General features: G+C 53.4%; 2 protein-coding genes across 4 annotated transcripts in view; one reads left to right on the top strand and one right to left on the bottom strand.

Annotated features, from left to right (window-relative positions):
• The first annotated feature begins 322 nt into the window (after positions 1-322).
• On the top strand, positions 323-8,628 carry HAS1 (hyaluronan synthase 1). Its single transcript, XM_056796960.1, has 4 exons — positions 323-1,019; positions 1,498-1,723; positions 2,474-2,606; positions 6,981-8,628. The coding sequence occupies exons 1-4, from the start codon at positions 372-374 to the stop codon at positions 7,654-7,656; spliced, it is 1,683 nt and encodes a 560-aa protein (XP_056652938.1). The 5' UTR covers positions 323-371; the 3' UTR covers positions 7,657-8,628.
• A 2,053-nt stretch (positions 8,629-10,681) lies between these two features.
• SPACA6 (sperm acrosome associated 6) overlaps positions 10,682-15,348 on the bottom strand; it is a 39,850-nt gene continuing 35,183 nt past the window's right edge. For 2 of the 3 annotated variants that reach the window (XM_056796962.1, XM_056796961.1), the window contains exons 3-9: positions 13,394-13,462; positions 12,806-12,829; positions 12,416-12,493; positions 12,045-12,148; positions 11,317-11,473; positions 10,948-11,158; positions 10,682-10,770 (exon numbers count right to left, since the gene is read on the bottom strand). In XM_056796962.1, coding sequence (XP_056652940.1) covers positions 10,737-10,770; positions 10,948-11,158; positions 11,317-11,473; positions 12,045-12,148; positions 12,416-12,493; positions 12,806-12,829; positions 13,394-13,462 — 677 coding nt within the window. In that variant the 3' untranslated portion in view covers positions 10,682-10,736. Of the gene's footprint in view, positions 11,193-11,316; positions 11,474-12,044; positions 12,149-12,415; positions 12,494-12,805; positions 12,830-13,393; positions 13,463-15,348 lie in introns of all 3 variants that reach the window. The other variant, XM_056796963.1, reaches the window with a different exon arrangement.

The raw sequence follows: 15,348 nt of genomic DNA, 5'->3' as shown, positions 1-15,348 counted from the left end.
TCCTGCCTCTTGGGACCCAGAGGAGACCACAAATTCAATCCACTCCTTTTCCCACCTGGGTCCCTCTTATATGTTCTGCCCTCTGGACAAGGGCAAGGGATGGCAGACAGAAGGAAAGATCAGGGACTTGTATTGGGGAGCCCAAAGGCTGTCTGAGAAAACGGAGGACACACAGTCAGGGTAAACTCTGGAGAGTTCTTTGGGGATGCTGCCGACCCACTTTGGTCCCTTTCCCTCCCTGGCTGGGCCTCAGTTTCCTTCAGTGAAATTGGGGATGGGGCGAGATCCAAACTCATTCTGTGCCTTCTTTGTTCTAGGACACCCCCAAATCCGGTCCCCGCCGCGCCTGGACGGGGCCAATTCGCCGGCTCATGACGATTGCCTTTGCCCTGCTGATCCTGGGGGTCATTTCTTGGGCCTATGCTGTGGGGGTGCCTTTGGCTTCCGATCGTTACGGCCTCTTAGCCTTTGGACTCTATGGGGCCTTCCTCTCAGCCCACCTGGTGGCCCAGAGCCTCTTTGCCTACCTAGAACACCGGCGCGTTGCTGCCCGGGCTGCTCGGGAGAAGCCCAAGTGCTCTCGGCGGGTGGCATTGACCATCTCCGCCTACCAAGAGGACGCTGACTACCTGCGTCAGTGCCTGCTGTCAGCCCGGGCGCTGCAGTACCCGAGGGAGCGCCTCCGGGTGCTCCTGGTGGTGGATGGCAACCGGGAGGAGGACATGTACATGGTGGAGATGTTCCGGGAAGTTTTTGAAGCCGAGAGCCCCGCCACCTTCGTGTGGGATGGGAATTACCACCAGCCCTGGGCCCCCCACGTGTCGGGGGACGCTGGCCGGGCTGGGGACCTGGAAGCCTGTGGCTACGTGGAGGTGGAGGCCGAGGACCCAGGGCGGCTGACCGTGGAGGCCCTGGTGAGAAGCCACCGCTGTGTATGCGTGGCTCAGCGCTGGGGGGGCAAGAGAGAGGTCATGTACACAGCCTTCAAGGCCCTCGGGGACTCCGTGGACTATGTGCAGGTGAGGGGCTGCTGGAAGCCAAGAACCCCGGACTCTGGGGTGACCCCTGGGACTCCAGACCCCCGACCTGGCCCCCAGTGCCTTCTGACCCTAATCTCTTCCGATTCCTAGCCTCTGAACCCGAACTCTAGGGCCCTTCTCACGGCTTGATTCCTCACCCCCTCTGACACCCAAGACTCCCAGGCCCCTTGAACCCCCCGATTTCCCTCTGTTCTGCCTCCCAGCCCTCATAGAAGAGGTCCCAGTGTGGGGGGCTCAAAGAGCAGACAGCCAGCTTCCGTGACTGGCTGAGGGGAGTCTATTCTGGGAATGTTCCAAGTCCCCAGGGAGGGAGGGAGGGAGGGAGTTTGGAGGTGGTAGGATGGCCCCGACCGATGAATGAACTGGCTGAGCTGCCCAGAGCCCGGAGGCCTCCTTCTCTGGTTCTCCAGAGCCTTGGCTATTGGCCATCAGTGGCTGACCGTGTGTTCTGGCCCAGGTGTGTGACTCGGACACGAGGCTGGATCCCAGGGCCCTGCTCGAGCTGTCCCGAGTGCTGGATGAGGACATGACTGTTGGGGCTGTGGGCGGGGATGTGCGGATTCTCAATCCTTTGGACTCCTGGGTCAGCTTCCTGAGTAGCCTCAGATACTGGGTGGCCTTCAACGTGGAGCGAGCCTGCCAGAGCTACTTCCGATGTGTTTCTTGCGTCAGCGGCCCTCTCGGTGAGCCCGGTCGGGAGCCCTTGGGGACAGGAGACTGGATAGAAAGGGAAAACGAGAGGGGCCAAGCCTGGGATGGCCATGGCGGGAGGGATGGGGCAGAGCCGAGGATAGGAATGGAGAAGAGCATGGGGCGGGGTAGGGAGAAGCCAAAGGAGGAGGTACGGGTGAGGGCAGAGCTGGGGACGAGGCTGGGGGTGGAAATAGGGAGAAGTTCTTGGTTGGAGTGGAAGGTGGGATTTGGGGTAAGATCATGAGTGAGGTGAGGATGGGATTAGGAAGAGGAATGGGCATGGGGGAAAGGATGGACGTCGGGTGGGAAGGAGATGAGGATAAGGGTGGGATGGTGATGTATATGTAAGGATGGAACTATGGAGGGCAAGAATGCTTTTGAGAGGGCTCGGGATGATCTGGGCAACAGGGAGGAAGACGGGGATGGGAACAGAGATGATGGGGATGGAGGCAGAATGGCGGTAGAGATTGAGAAAAGGGCAGAGATGAAGGTGGGGAGGATGGTGATGATATCAGTGATGGTGATGAGGATGGGGATGGCCGTGGTGGTGAGGGGGTTGGGTTGGGGTCAAGATTGTCTATTCGTTTGGCATGGCATGGGGAATGGGGATAGGGACAGAGATGAGGATGGAGAAGGATATCGGTGATGGGGGTGCTATTGGAGGTGAGGATGGGCTGGGGATTGGGTTGGGGAAATGGGCTGCACCCAGGCACTTATGGGGGTGTCTCTGTGTCCGGTAGGTCTGTATAGGAATGACCTGTTGCAGCAGTTCCTGGAGGCCTGGTACAATCAGAAGTTTCTGGGCACCCACTGCACTTTTGGAGATGACCGCCATCTTACCAACCGCATGCTCAGTATGGGCTATGCCACCAAGTAAGGAGGAAGCTGGGGAATATACTGGGTTTAGAGAGGAGGGCTGGGTAAAGCAGGGTGGTATATTAAGTGCTGTACTATGTGACAAGGTGGGGGGAAGGATGAACTCTATTCAGTGGGATAGCGTTAAATTAGCTAGGCTGTACCCAATGCCAAATGGGTAATGGATTCTACCGATGGCTGTGCTCAAGTGACTGTATGGGGGTGGAGTGGATAACACGGGCTAGTGAAGAAGGCAAGATGTGAAGGTGGTTATGCCAATAACTCAGACAAGTATCTCTTGCTTGCAAAGAGACAGAGATTACAAAGTCTTTCCTCAATACGCTCATGTGACATAGGGAGAGGGAATAACTTTGATTCCATTGTACAGATGAGATAGTTGAGGTACTGAGAGATTAAGTTATATTTGCTTCTCTTTACTGGCTGTCTGTCTACCCACTGATCTTGCCTCCATCCATTGGAACCAAGGAGAAAAATCTAATTGCTTAAACTTGAAGCCATCTTTTCTCCCAAGACCCTCTTGCCCCAAGTCTTCTTGAGGTTACACATTCCTAGTTCCTTTAATGCATCTTTTTTTTTTCTTTCAAACTCTTACCTTCTGCCTTAGAATGGATACTAAGACCAATCCTAAGACAGAAGAGCGGTAAGGGCTAGGCCAGTGCTGGTGAACCTTTTAAAGACCAAGTGCCCAAATTGCATCCTAGTGCTTCATGTGAGCCTCCTGCCTTACCCTAGACAGGGGAGGGCGATAATACTCCCATTGGACTGTGAGGAAGATGGATGGGTGATGTGAAAAATGTCCTCTGGTGTGGTAGAGCGGGGGAGGAGAGCAGCCCCCCTTTGGCACACATGCCTTAGATTCACCAACATGGGGCTCGGCAATTGGGGTTAATGACTTGCCCAGGGTCACACAGCTGGGATCTTCCACCCCATATTTATAAGCTATGGTCTCAAGACCCTCTACCATCTTGGTCCTTGACCCCTGGATGTTTTCCCTAGGCATCATTAATGCTCTTCCTTAAAGTGATACCCCAAGCAGGATGTGATGCCTCAAGTGTGGTCTGATCAAGATAGTCCTGCAAAGGCTACCTTTTCCCTTCCTACACTGCCTTTCTCAGTTCTGTCTGAGGTCCCATCAGCTTTCTTTGGGGCTCAGTTATGGCCTTGACTCACATTACTCTTACAGCTCACTAAAACACTCACATCTTTTGGGCTCAAATAAGGTCTGGCTACATCATCCTAAGGGGAAGACAGGTAGCACAAATGGATAGAGTGCTGGAATTGGTGTCAAGAAGACTCATCTTCCTGGGTTCAAATCTGGCCTTGGACACTTAATAGTTGCATAACTTTGGGCAAATCGTGTAACCCTATTTGCCTCAGCTTCCTCATTTGTGGAGGAAACTGTCAGACCAGACTGGAGAAGGAAATGGAGAACTGCTCCAGTATCTTTGCCAAGAACATTTCCCAAAATGGTGTCACGGAGAGTCAGACACAACTGAACAAATAACACACATCGCTCTCATGTTGTACTTGTGAGGGTGATTTTTTTGAATCCCACGTCTATGACTTGCCATTGATCCCGCCTCAATTCCATCTATGAGATGTGGTCCATCATTCTAGCTTATCCAGATCCTCCTCCCTGATTGGCCATCCAACAAGCTGGATATCCCTCCCATCTTTGTGCCATCCATCCAGGCTGAAAAACTTACTGGCTTTGTGATTCTGGGTAAATCCCTTGATCTTGTCTGCCTCTGTTTCCCCATCTTTAAAGAGAAGATAATGAGAGCATCTATAATATCTCAGGGCTGTTCTTGGGACAGAATGAGCTATTTGCCTCGTGCTTTGCAAACCTTCAAGTGCTAGAGAAATGACAGCTATTGTTGCCGTCATTGATGCCTTCATCCCAAGCTTTGGGAAATGTGTAAAACAGCAGATGCCCAAGCACAGATTCATGCAGCACTCCAGCAGGGGCCCTCTTCCAAGCCGACATGAAATCATCCATCTTGGGGCACGCCATCCAACCAAGTTGTTAATTCACTTGATCGTTTTTCAGCTAGCCTTTGCCTCTCCAGCTGTTCTCTAATATGAAAGATTTTGCTAAATATCCCCTTAAATTCAAAATAAATTAGATCCACAACTTTCCCCAATCTTGCTTTGATGGTCAGATAACAACAAAACAAGGTTTGCAAAGCACTTTCTATAAATATTAACTCATTTGACCCTTGCAACAACCTTGGGGTGTGGGTGCTATTATTACTCCCATTTTACAGATCAAGAAACTGAGGCAAATAGAATCCAGAGTCCGATAACTAGTGTCTGAGACATGATTTGAACTCAAGTCTTTCTGACTTCAAGTCTATCTTGCTTAGATACTTTAGTGTACCCAATGACACAAATCCTGGACCGTTTTTGTTTTTTTTAAATTAATTTTAAGTTTTTCAACTCTTCCCTTCTGTCTTAGAATTGTTCAGAAGTAAGTTAGGCAATGGGGATTAAGTGGCTTGCCCAGCGCCATACAGCTAGGAAGTGTCTGAGGCCATCCTAGCCCATTCTTGACTTCTCAGTCTGTGTGGCTCTTATTTAGGTCCTCCGAAAAGCATCCCCAAGGAGGTCCACCCAACGGTGGTCTCCTCCTATATTTTTCTACTTTACATGGATGCTGCTGGATTGTGGGGCTTCCCCTTGATCTCATCACCTGATCGGTCCATCTTCTATTCAGGCATCTGCCCAGTGATATCTTTTCACCTTTGGGGACCCTTCTCAATGCGCCATACGTAACCTGCTCCCTTCTGCCCCAAGCCTTTCCAGTGCCCTTTGTGGGGCCCCAAACTTGACTTCTCTCAAGGCTGAGGAATTCCCTGCCCAGAAGTCATGGGACGTCACTGGGAAAAACTGAGGTTCAATAGATCGACCTCGTTTCAGGGAGACGTTTGAGAGCCCGCCCCAAAGCCTTCTTCTCAAAGGCCATCTGACCCATCGGCCTCCCCTTGGTCGATCGGAGCCCCAGCTCTTTGCCTCTGGGAAATGGAGACGGTTGGATCAGCTCCATGGGTTTTCCACCTAGTTGATGTGTACTTCTCCTTATTGTTCTTTGGCTTGATGCCCCAAGTCACGTGCAAACAGGAACCTCTGCAAGACTTCACCATCTGTTGGAAATTCTCCTTCCATCTGGGCCCTGTATGGGATGTCCAGTCACGGCGGCCAATCCTCTTCCTCCTTTATGTCTTCCATGGCTGGGGTTCAGTCATTTCAGTGAGTCTGACTCCTCATAACCCCATTTGGGGTCTTCTTGGCAAAGATAAGTGGTTTGCCATTTCTTTTATCAGCTCATTTGACAGATGAGGAAACTGAGACCAACAGGGTTAAGTGACTTACCCAGGGTCACACAGCTAGTAAGTGTCTGAGGTCAGATTTATCTTGCTTGATCTTAATTGTCAAAGGGTTAGGAAGAAAGGAATTCCTGCTCCCCCAGCCTAATTGACATAGGGATAGAGACAGGGATAGAACCTCTGATTTTACTAGTATATAGGGAAATGCCAGGTGTGGAATGTACCCCCATCAGTGCATGTTGGCATCCTCTCTGCAACTTACTTAGAGTTAGCAAGAGCACTGAGAGATGAAGGACTTGTCCAGGGTCCCACTGGCAATGTCAGAGGAGGGACTTGAACTCAGATCTTTCTGGCTCTAAAGTCAACTTTCCATCTATTTCCATCCATCCACCTTTCCATTCACCAGGCTAACAAACAAAGGGAATGAGGATGGTGCTGTGTGCACCATAGGTGCTACATTAAGGTGCTTGGACCTTGGGTTCAAATCCTGCTTCTACCACTGACTTTCCTGTGTGGCTCTGGGTAAGACAGGAGACTGCTCTATGCCTCAGTTTCTCCAGGTTACAATGGGGATTCTTTTCCATTATGAGGCTGACCAGATATGGAAGAGTCAGCAGTGGCATGGTGGATAAGGGCCAGGAAGGCTTGGGTTCAAAGTTCTCTTCTGACAGCCTGGCTGACTGTGTGACCCTGGGCAAGTCACTTAATGTTTCAATTCTTACTTTCTATTTTGGTATCAACTCTAAGACAGAAGGGCAAGGGCTAGGTAAACGGAGTTAGGTGACTTGCCCAGGGTCACTGAGCTGGGAAGTGTCTGGGTCCAAATTTGAACCCAGGTCCTTCTGACTGAGCCACTTAGCTGCCCTGACACTCCCTCCTCACCAGGTGTTTTGCTCCCGTCACCCACCTCACCCATGTGGGGTCGTCATTTGTAGAGAAGGTGCCGCCCCTCCCTGGCGGAGGGCTGCTTCTGTGCCAACTCTGGGGATGGCCACAGAGGCTCCTCCCAGGCTAGACCCTGACCGAGCCCCCTCCCCCCCTCCAGGTACACGTCTCTGTCCCGCTGTTACTCGGAGACGCCGGCGTCCTTCCTGCGCTGGCTCAGCCAGCAGACGCGCTGGTCCAAGTCCTATTTCCGGGAGTGGCTGTACAACGCCCTGTGGTGGCACCGGCACCACGCGTGGATGACTTACGAGGCCGTGGTGTCTGGTCTCTTCCCGTTCTTCGTGGCCGCCACCGTGCTGCGCCTCTTCTACGCAGGCTCGCCGTGGGCGCTGCTCTGGGTGCTGCTCTGCGTGCAGGGCGTGGCGGCGGCCAAGGCAGCCTTTGCGGCGTGGCTGCGGGGCTCCGGCCGCATGGTGCTGCTCTCGCTCTACGCGCCCCTCTACATGTGTGGCCTGCTGCCTGCCAAGTTCCTGGCGCTGCTCACCATGAACCAGAGTGGCTGGGGCACCTCTGGCCGCCGCCGCCTGGCCGCCAACTATGCCCCTGCGCTGCCGCTGGCGCTATGGGCCGCTCTGCTGCTCGGGGGTCTGCTGCGCAGCGTGATCCAGGAGGCGCAGGCCGACTGGACCGGGGAGGCACGCAGGACCGAAGCACGGTATCTGGCCATCGGGGCAGTCGCCTACTTGGCCTACTGGGCGCTCATGCTGGCTTTCTACTGGGTGGGAGTGCGCAGGCTCTGCAGGCCCAGGGCTGGGGGCTACCGGGTGTCGGTGTGACCATCTGTTCGAGGTGGCTGGGAGATCGGAACTCTGGAGGAGCTCTGCTGTGCCCCAGCACGGCTTTTCGGGGGATGTTGGACAAGCCTCTTGACCTCAACAGGACTTCGGTTTTATCTTCTGTAAAGAGGGTACTTTGGACCAGAGCATCCTGAAGGCTCCTTTCAGGTCTCCCTCCGTGATCCTGACCCCGCCAGCTTCAAGCTACTGCTTGGGTGACCTTGGATCAATCATTTCCAGTCTCCGAGCCTCTGATTCCTCATCTGAGGGAGATCAGACTCAGTTTCCCAGGAGGGGCTCAGAGGAGATGATCTCCAAAGGCCTTTCCAACCCCAAGACTTATGATCCTTTGAATCTCCTTTTATCCAGCAGGCAGCTGGGTTCTGGGACTCCGGCCTCAGTCTCCACCCCCCCCCCCCCTGACTATCTGTGTGGCTTTGGGAAGGTCTCTTGCCCTCTCGGGCCTCAGCTTTCCCCCGACTTTGGTTAGGGGGAGTACAGCTCAGGGATGGGTGCTCAGTCCTCCCTCCTCTGTGATTTCAGATATTAGATGTAAAATAGAGGGTAAGGGGGGGATGTCGGATTGGACACTCCGGGTTCTTGCCAGCTGGGATGTGTATTTACGTTCTCTCTGTAGAGCTCTGGCCCCCTGCCATGTGTCCGAGATTGCAAAGGCAGCTCCCAGGGTACCCCTCTGAGCTCTTCTGTTCTCTCTCTGTCCAGGAGAATTGCATCCTCGCCAGCCTTGCGGCTGGCCACCTCCTGCAGCCCCCCATCACCAAGGGCCTGGCAGTTTGATCAGGCCGGGCCGTGCTGGGCCGAGGATGCTTGTGACCCAAGGGGAAGGGGTATTTATTGGGCAGAAGGGGTGTCCTCTGTCCGAAGGGGGTGAAGAGGCCTCCGGAGCCTCTGACTCTGATGTTATTTAATTCCCATTTACCCAAAGAACCATAAAGACTTTTATTTATTTTCCAACCTGGTCTGCGCTCAATGATTGATGGGATGTCGGGCCCCTCTGCTGAGTATCTGGATTTGGGGGGGACTGAGGAATGGAGACGCCCTTTTGACTGAGAGTGAACCGGAGGGAGGGCCAAATTGCCCAGTCCTTCTCTGTCATCGCCTCCGACTTCCTCCTACTGAAGTATCTGTCTGGTCACTGGGCCCAGAAGCTGGAGGCCACTGGAAAAGAGGCTGGGCATGGAGCCACGGAATCAGCGCCGTCCCATACCTCCCCCCCAGCCCTCCCAGAATCCCCGTTGAAAAAACAGCCAACAGTTGTTATCTAACCCACTGGAGAGTGGCGCTGCCTGCCACCCATAGAAGCAGGCAGCTGTAACTGAAAGCTTGCCCACCATCGAGTCTGTAGAGGCTTCTCTGAAAGAGGACATGGGTTCAAATCCTTTCTCTGCCGCTTTCTCCATCTGGGAGTGATTTACAGGCCCGGGCCTTTTCTGGGACAGAGGAAGTTCCCTCCAGCGAGTTGGGTGAAGGAAGAGCTCTGCGGCGCCTGGGGTCACCCAGCCACTAATGTGCTGGAGGCTGCCTGGGAGATCAATGTAGAGACCCTGCAGGGGCCTCAGAGCCGTCAGTCCAATCCCCTCCCTTGTCAAGGGGAGAAATCTGAGGCCCCAGAGATAGCAAGTGGGGAGTGGAGATTCCCACGAGGGCTTGAGGGCTCCAAGTCCAACCCAGCAGCCTTTCTTTCCCCTCACCACAAAGAAAATCCAATTTAAAAAAGATTATATAAAAATATATAATATAATCATATTATATAACATGTAAATATTACATGGGATGTGTAAAAGCATTATATAATATGTAAATATATTGTATAATGTTATATAATATGTGGATATTATATATATAATATATAGAGGTGGACAGCCTTTGGGGTTCTCATTGCTGGGCTTCTCCCTGAATATATATCTCTGCTTCCCACTTAGCCTATCTGGCTCTCCCTTGGACCAAACCCCTTTGTCAATCCCAGGCTCAGACCCGTCCCTTACTGCCTTGGATAGGACCTCGAACACCACTGGTAGCATCTTCTCGGGGCAGGGAAAGGGTTAAGCTCGCGCACGAACTGCGCATGTGCGGAGAGCGAAGCTCCTGGCTTTGCTCCCATGCTCAGCCAGAGCCCCTTCCTTAGTCTCGGTTCCACCCCGTGCTCAGCCTCTCCGGCTAAGACCGCCCTATTACTGCGCATGAGCAACCGAGCCTGGCTCCTGTGGACCTCGGAGTTTGAATTAACCCTTTTCAGGCGGCCACAGAAAGGGAGGAGAGAGTTCTGCGATCTGAGAAGCCTGGAGAGTCAGAATGGGGAAGACCCGTAGAGCTGGGGGAGCCCTGGCCTCCCACCTTATAAATACGATTTTTTATAGAGGAAAGAGGGGAAAAGATTCCACCTAAGTCCCCTAGACTGTGGAAGGGAGAGGATCCTAGGGAGCCTCTTCTGGGGTCCGGAAGTCCTCTGCAAGCCTTCCTTTCCATTCATCTTTAAACCTGGAGGCAGTATGGTGCCAGGTGTTTAAAGCTGGATTTAGACTCAGAGGATCAGGGCTCATATCTCCCCTTGGCCACTTACTACTTCTGGGCCTCAGTTTCTCCTTCTGTAAACTAGAGGCTGGATGAGGTTAGATGGCAGTTCTGATTCTAAATTTGGTTGGATGAGGGCAGCGGTCACACCAGGGAGCCCAGGAAGGACTTCCAGAGGCTGCCTAGGATTTGGATTTGAGAGTTCTGTGTGTTTCAGTCCTTGAAGCCTCTTATTGTGGTGGTGGGAGATGGGGCAGGGTCTCTGCAGCTGGTGGGCTCCAGAGGGAAAGGGTTTGAGCACCCTTAATTCAGTCAGCTAGTATTTATTCACCTCCTACTACAGGCCAGGCCCAGGCCCAGGCCTAAGGGCTAGGGCAGAAATCAGTCCCTGCTCTGAAATGGAGGGCCCAGAGCTGCCTTGCCCTGGCGGGTTTGGGGTGCCATATCCCTGGGCCAGGCCGTGGCAGCTTTCGTCTGAGGAATCTAGACTACCTTGGGGTTGAAAACAGCTTTATTGGAGGGAGGGGAGGGTAGAGGACGAAGGCCCTTTAGCTCTCTTTGTCCAAATAAAGACTCAGTGACCTGGGGGAGTGAGACAGGGAGAAATGTGAGAGCCCTCAGAGGCTCCGCCTGGACCGAAGCGGGCCTCAAAGGGTAAGGAAGTCAGGAAGCCTGGATCCCTGGGGGTTTCGTGGGGGTAACCAGGCCGCCTGGGGGGAAGGTTCAGGGAGTCCGATGCTTGGGGAGGGCATCACTCACAGCACCAGGAGGATGAGGCTCATGGTGCCCAGGCCAGCTGCCAGGCCAAGCAGCAGCAGGTTTCGAGATGTCAGGGCCTGAGACTGGGTCAGCAGCTGGAGGAAGCTGGGCTTCAAGGGTTTTGCATAATCCTCCTGGGAGTCTCCAGACTGCAGCACTTCCCGAAACAAGGTCTGTAGTTCGACTTCACCCCGATCTTTCCCAGCAGTCACTGGGGACACAGAGACCGGGGGCGGGACGAGAGCCTGCCCTTCTCTCTCTCAGGCAGCTGTCCTCACCTTCCACCTGGGGAACAAGGCCCTCCCCCACTAACCCGAGCCCCAGCAGCCGCCCGCCCGCCCGCCCGCCCGGGCTCAGGCTGGGCCTCACCATTTATGTAAAAGAACAACCTGGCCAGGGGTTGCTGGTCGTGGGTAAGCAGGCAGCTGAAAGTCCCGCGGTGTGGGGGCCGAACGGGCCGGATCCGCGCAAACATGCCCCGTGCTCTAGGCATCTCCCGAAAGTAGGTGAGGTCCCGGGTCCGAATCTGAGGGTGGGAAGGGAAGAGGGAGACCCATGGGGAGACCCAGAAAGACCTAGAACCACCGAGAAACAAAAAGTCGGTGACACGAGAGGCAGAAACCCGGACAGAGGCATCGAAGGAGGGGGAGGGGATCGAGGGAAGGCTGGGAGGAAAGTTAGGGAGACAGATGGAGGGAATAGGGGATGAAGGGAGAGCGGGGAGGGTGGAAGGAAAATTAGCGGGCTGGATCGATGAAAGGAGGGGGTCAAGGATTGGGGATGGAGAATGGAAAGGTTGGGGGGATGGACAAATGGAGGGAGTGGATTAGAGGCAGGGATGGGGATGGCGGGGCACAAGACAGAAAGTAATGGAGGGAGGACAGGGTTGGAATGGGGGTATAGAGATAAATTGAGGTTAGGTGGAGAATGGAAGGCAAAGTGTGGAGAATCGTATGGGAGGAGGCAAAAAGAGAACCTTTGTTAGGGATTAGGATTTCAAAGGGAGGTGAGAGAAAGGATGAGGCTGGATGGCTGAGATCAGGGTTCGAGATAGGGCCAGCTATGCCCCCCCACCAATTACACTCGGGGACACTCACATTCCCCGCAAACAGCCAGGTGTAGGTCAGCTCCGAGGGAATAGGGAAGGGCACAGAGCAGGAGAAGATAGCCTGGCCTCCCACGGGCACCAGCAAGTCCTGAACTGGGGAGGGGGTCGGGTTCTGCCTAAAAACCTAGCCCACCCAGGTGGAATTCTCCCGGCCCTACCATCCTCGGGCCCCGCCCTCATCCCGGCAAAGAAGCTCCGGGACCCACTCTCCAGGCTACGCCCCCTCCCCTCCCCCCGGACTCTTTGGGACCCGCCCCTGATGGCCCCGCTCTCCAGGCCACGCCCCCTTCTCCCCCGACTCTCTGGGCCCCGCCCCTGATGGCCCCACCCCCAGAGCCTTTTCCCGGCCCCACCCCCTACTCGGGCATTCCAGCGGGAGGTTACAGTCACGGGCAGCGCACACTTTGCAGTGGAAGAGTCGGGACACCTCCTGGAACCCTTCGGGATGTAGAAGAGAGGGCGGTCCGGGGTCCTGGAGGGCTAGCGTCGGGGACCTCCCCTTTCCGCCGTCCTCACTGGCCCAGTCTAGGCTCAGTTCCAACCCTATCCCTTTCTATTGGTCGTTTCGGGCCAGGCTCCGCCCCGCACGCCTAGGGAGACGTCCTGGATCTGCACAGGCTTCTCTCACTCCGGAATGAATTAAAAAAAAACAACAAAAAAAAAAACAGAAAAACCCTCCAACATAACCCCGACTCCAAGCCCTCCCATTGGCCGGTTCTATCCAGATGGGGCGGGCTTTATGGCGCTTACCGCAGGGAGGCTCGCAGGCGGGGGCTGGAAAGAAAGTGGGGAGAGCTAACGTCAGCTTCCTCCTTCGATCATCCCTAAGCCTGGGCCATGGAACCACCTCCTCCCTCTCCTCCCGGGTCTCTAGGAGGGTGCGGGGCAGGATAATTTGGCATCTCGGGGAGGATGTCGGCCTGATGGCTTAACATCCCATGGAGGGGGGAGGGACTATGTAACTGAACATAGCATGGAGAGGACGGGGCCATGTAATTTAACATTTCATGGAGGGAGCGGTGCATGATAGGCCAGCATTCCATGGGAGGGGCGGGACCATGCAATTAATATACCACAAAGGGGCGGGGCATGTACATTAAATAAATTGAAGGGTGGAACCTGGCAGACCGGCAATCCATGGAGGGGGCGGGACCAGAGATTTAACATTTGATAGAGGGGGCAGGACCAGACAGAGCGACCTTCCGTGGAGGGGCGTGGCCATGTAATTTAATATCCCCCCTAAAGGGCGGGGTCAGGCAATTCAGAGTTCCACGGGGCGGGGCTTCAGTGGATGTGTCTCCTGGAGGGGGTGTTGGGGAGGAGACTCAGAGGTCCTACCTTTGCTCAGCTTGTCTACGACATCTTTCAGGTTCTGGGCAGCCTTTAGGAAGGCCACTTCGTAGGACTCTGGGGGGGAAGGTAGGAGTTGGGGGCCAGGGCTGGGTGGGAATGGAGTTTCAGGTCAGGGGCGTGGGACCAGAGATCCTCCTAGCCCATCTCTCTGGCTATACTGCCTTCCCACCCCAGGAATGACAACACTAACTTCTCCAAGATCTGGTACTCCCTGTATGACCTTGATCAAGTCCCTTAACTGCTCTATGCCTCAGTTTCCTCATCTGTAAAACGAGGAGGCTCGTTGAGATGATCCTATCTAGATTACTTGTAGCTCGAAGCACTGCAAAAATGTAAAAAAAAAATACTTTAGAGTGGCACCTCCACACAGTTGATAAAATGCTGGGCCCTGAAGTAAGGAAGAGTCGAATTCAAATTCTACTTTTGACCTTGTGGCTGTGGGACTCTGGGCAAGTCACTTAACTCAGGCAACTCTTCTTACAATAATTCATAGACAGACATAGACATAGACAGAGGGGTGGAGGGTGTCCCCATTTGGAGCACTTGGAGGTGTGTGTAGCCGGATGGGTAGGGTTGGTAACAGCTTGGATCAGGGAGGCTAGTGGAGTCCTTGGCAGCAAGAGATATTTAGAAGAGAAAGCAAATATGAGTTCTGCTTTGGACATGCTGCATTTGAGCTGCCCAACATTCAGTTTGAGAAATCCAAAACAATGTGAAATGAGGTCAGAAGAGAGGTTAGGGCTGGATACTGATGCGTGTTATCAGGGGCAAGAGATCACAGAGTAAGATGGTATCAAGGAAGAAGACTCAGGATTGGGCCTGGGGGACACAACCTGCCCCAAAAGCCAGCAAAGGAAAGTGAGGAGTGATCAGAGAGGTAGGAGAAACAGGAGGGAGCAGTTTCACAGAAACCTAGAGGAGAAACCCTCCAGGATAGGAAGGTGATTGGAAGTATCAAAGGTTGCAGAGATTAGGAGGGTTGGAGATTAGGAAAAGATCATTAGATTAGGAAATTAAGAGACCATTGGTAACTTTGTAAAGAACAATTTCTGGTGAAGTGTAGAAGCCAAACCGCAGGGCATGGGGAAAAGATTTCAGAGATAGGAAGTAAAGGACCTCAATGTAGATGGCTTTATCAAGGAATTTAGGCTCAAAGGGAAGGAGAGAAAGGGTAATAGCTAGCTGGATTGAGTGAAGGATTTTTTTTTTCTTTTTAAGGATGGGGGAGATACGGGTGTGTTTTTCAGAAACAGAAATAGCCAGCAGATGGGGAGAAAGTGGAGGTGATAAAGGGCTTGATCTGTGGGAGAGGACAGAGTGGACTGGGACAAAGGGCACATGTAGAGGGGTTTGCCTTGGCAGGGATGAGGGTTACCTCTTTATGTGGGATGATAGTGAAGAAAAATATCTGAGTGAAGTGAGATGAGGAGGAGGGAGCCTTTAGTGAATGGCCTCAATATTTTCAGTGAAATATGAGGCAAGGTTCTTGGCTGAAAGGATGGGGGAGGGAGTACCAGGGGAGGCTGGAGTAGGGCATGAAAAGGTTTGGAAGAGCCTCTGTAGTGAGTGGAATGAGAATTCATTATATCTGCTCCAAGATCTGGCTCACCCCCATCTCCAAGGGAGATGGTGATTTCCTCCCTGGTAGAGAGTAAAAGAATGACTATGGCTGGACGCTTATTCTTTCTGTCTCTTATCTTTATGTAGGATATTGTGATAGAATTAAATTTGTCTATCACTCTCAAATATTGGCAGTCTAGGGGCACAAGGCTCTCTTTTAGGGATTTTGAATAAAAATCACTCTCCCTGACCTCTCTAAAGAGGCTGATAACATAGTTTTTTCTCTCTCCCTCCCGCCTTCTTTCTCTTCTCCCAATCTTCCCTCCCTCTCCCTCTCCCTCCCTCCCGCCCTCCCTCCCTCTCTCTCTCTCTCTCTCTCT

This window comes from Monodelphis domestica, chromosome 4 (genome assembly GCF_027887165.1).
Source record: "Monodelphis domestica isolate mMonDom1 chromosome 4, mMonDom1.pri, whole genome shotgun sequence".
Taxonomy (NCBI): Eukaryota; Metazoa; Chordata; class Mammalia; order Didelphimorphia; family Didelphidae; genus Monodelphis; species Monodelphis domestica.
The sequence above is the reverse complement of the archived record's forward strand: the minus strand, read 5'-3'. Positions and strand labels throughout refer to the sequence as shown.

What these genes read in the sequence shown, in the direction of transcription:
- HAS1 (XM_056796960.1), top strand. Translation starts at nt 372, where the DNA reads ATGACGATTGCCTTTGCCCTGCTGATCCTGGGGGTCATTTCTTGGGCC. An exon ending in ACTCCGTGGACTATGTGCAG is followed by an intron (nt 1,020 to 1,497) that starts GTGAGGGGCTGC and finishes GTTCTGGCCCAG; the next exon opens with GTGTGTGACTCGGACACGAG. An exon ending in AGTATGGGCTATGCCACCAA is followed by an intron (nt 2,607 to 6,980) that starts GTAAGGAGGAAG and finishes CCCCCCCTCCAG; the next exon opens with GTACACGTCTCTGTCCCGCT.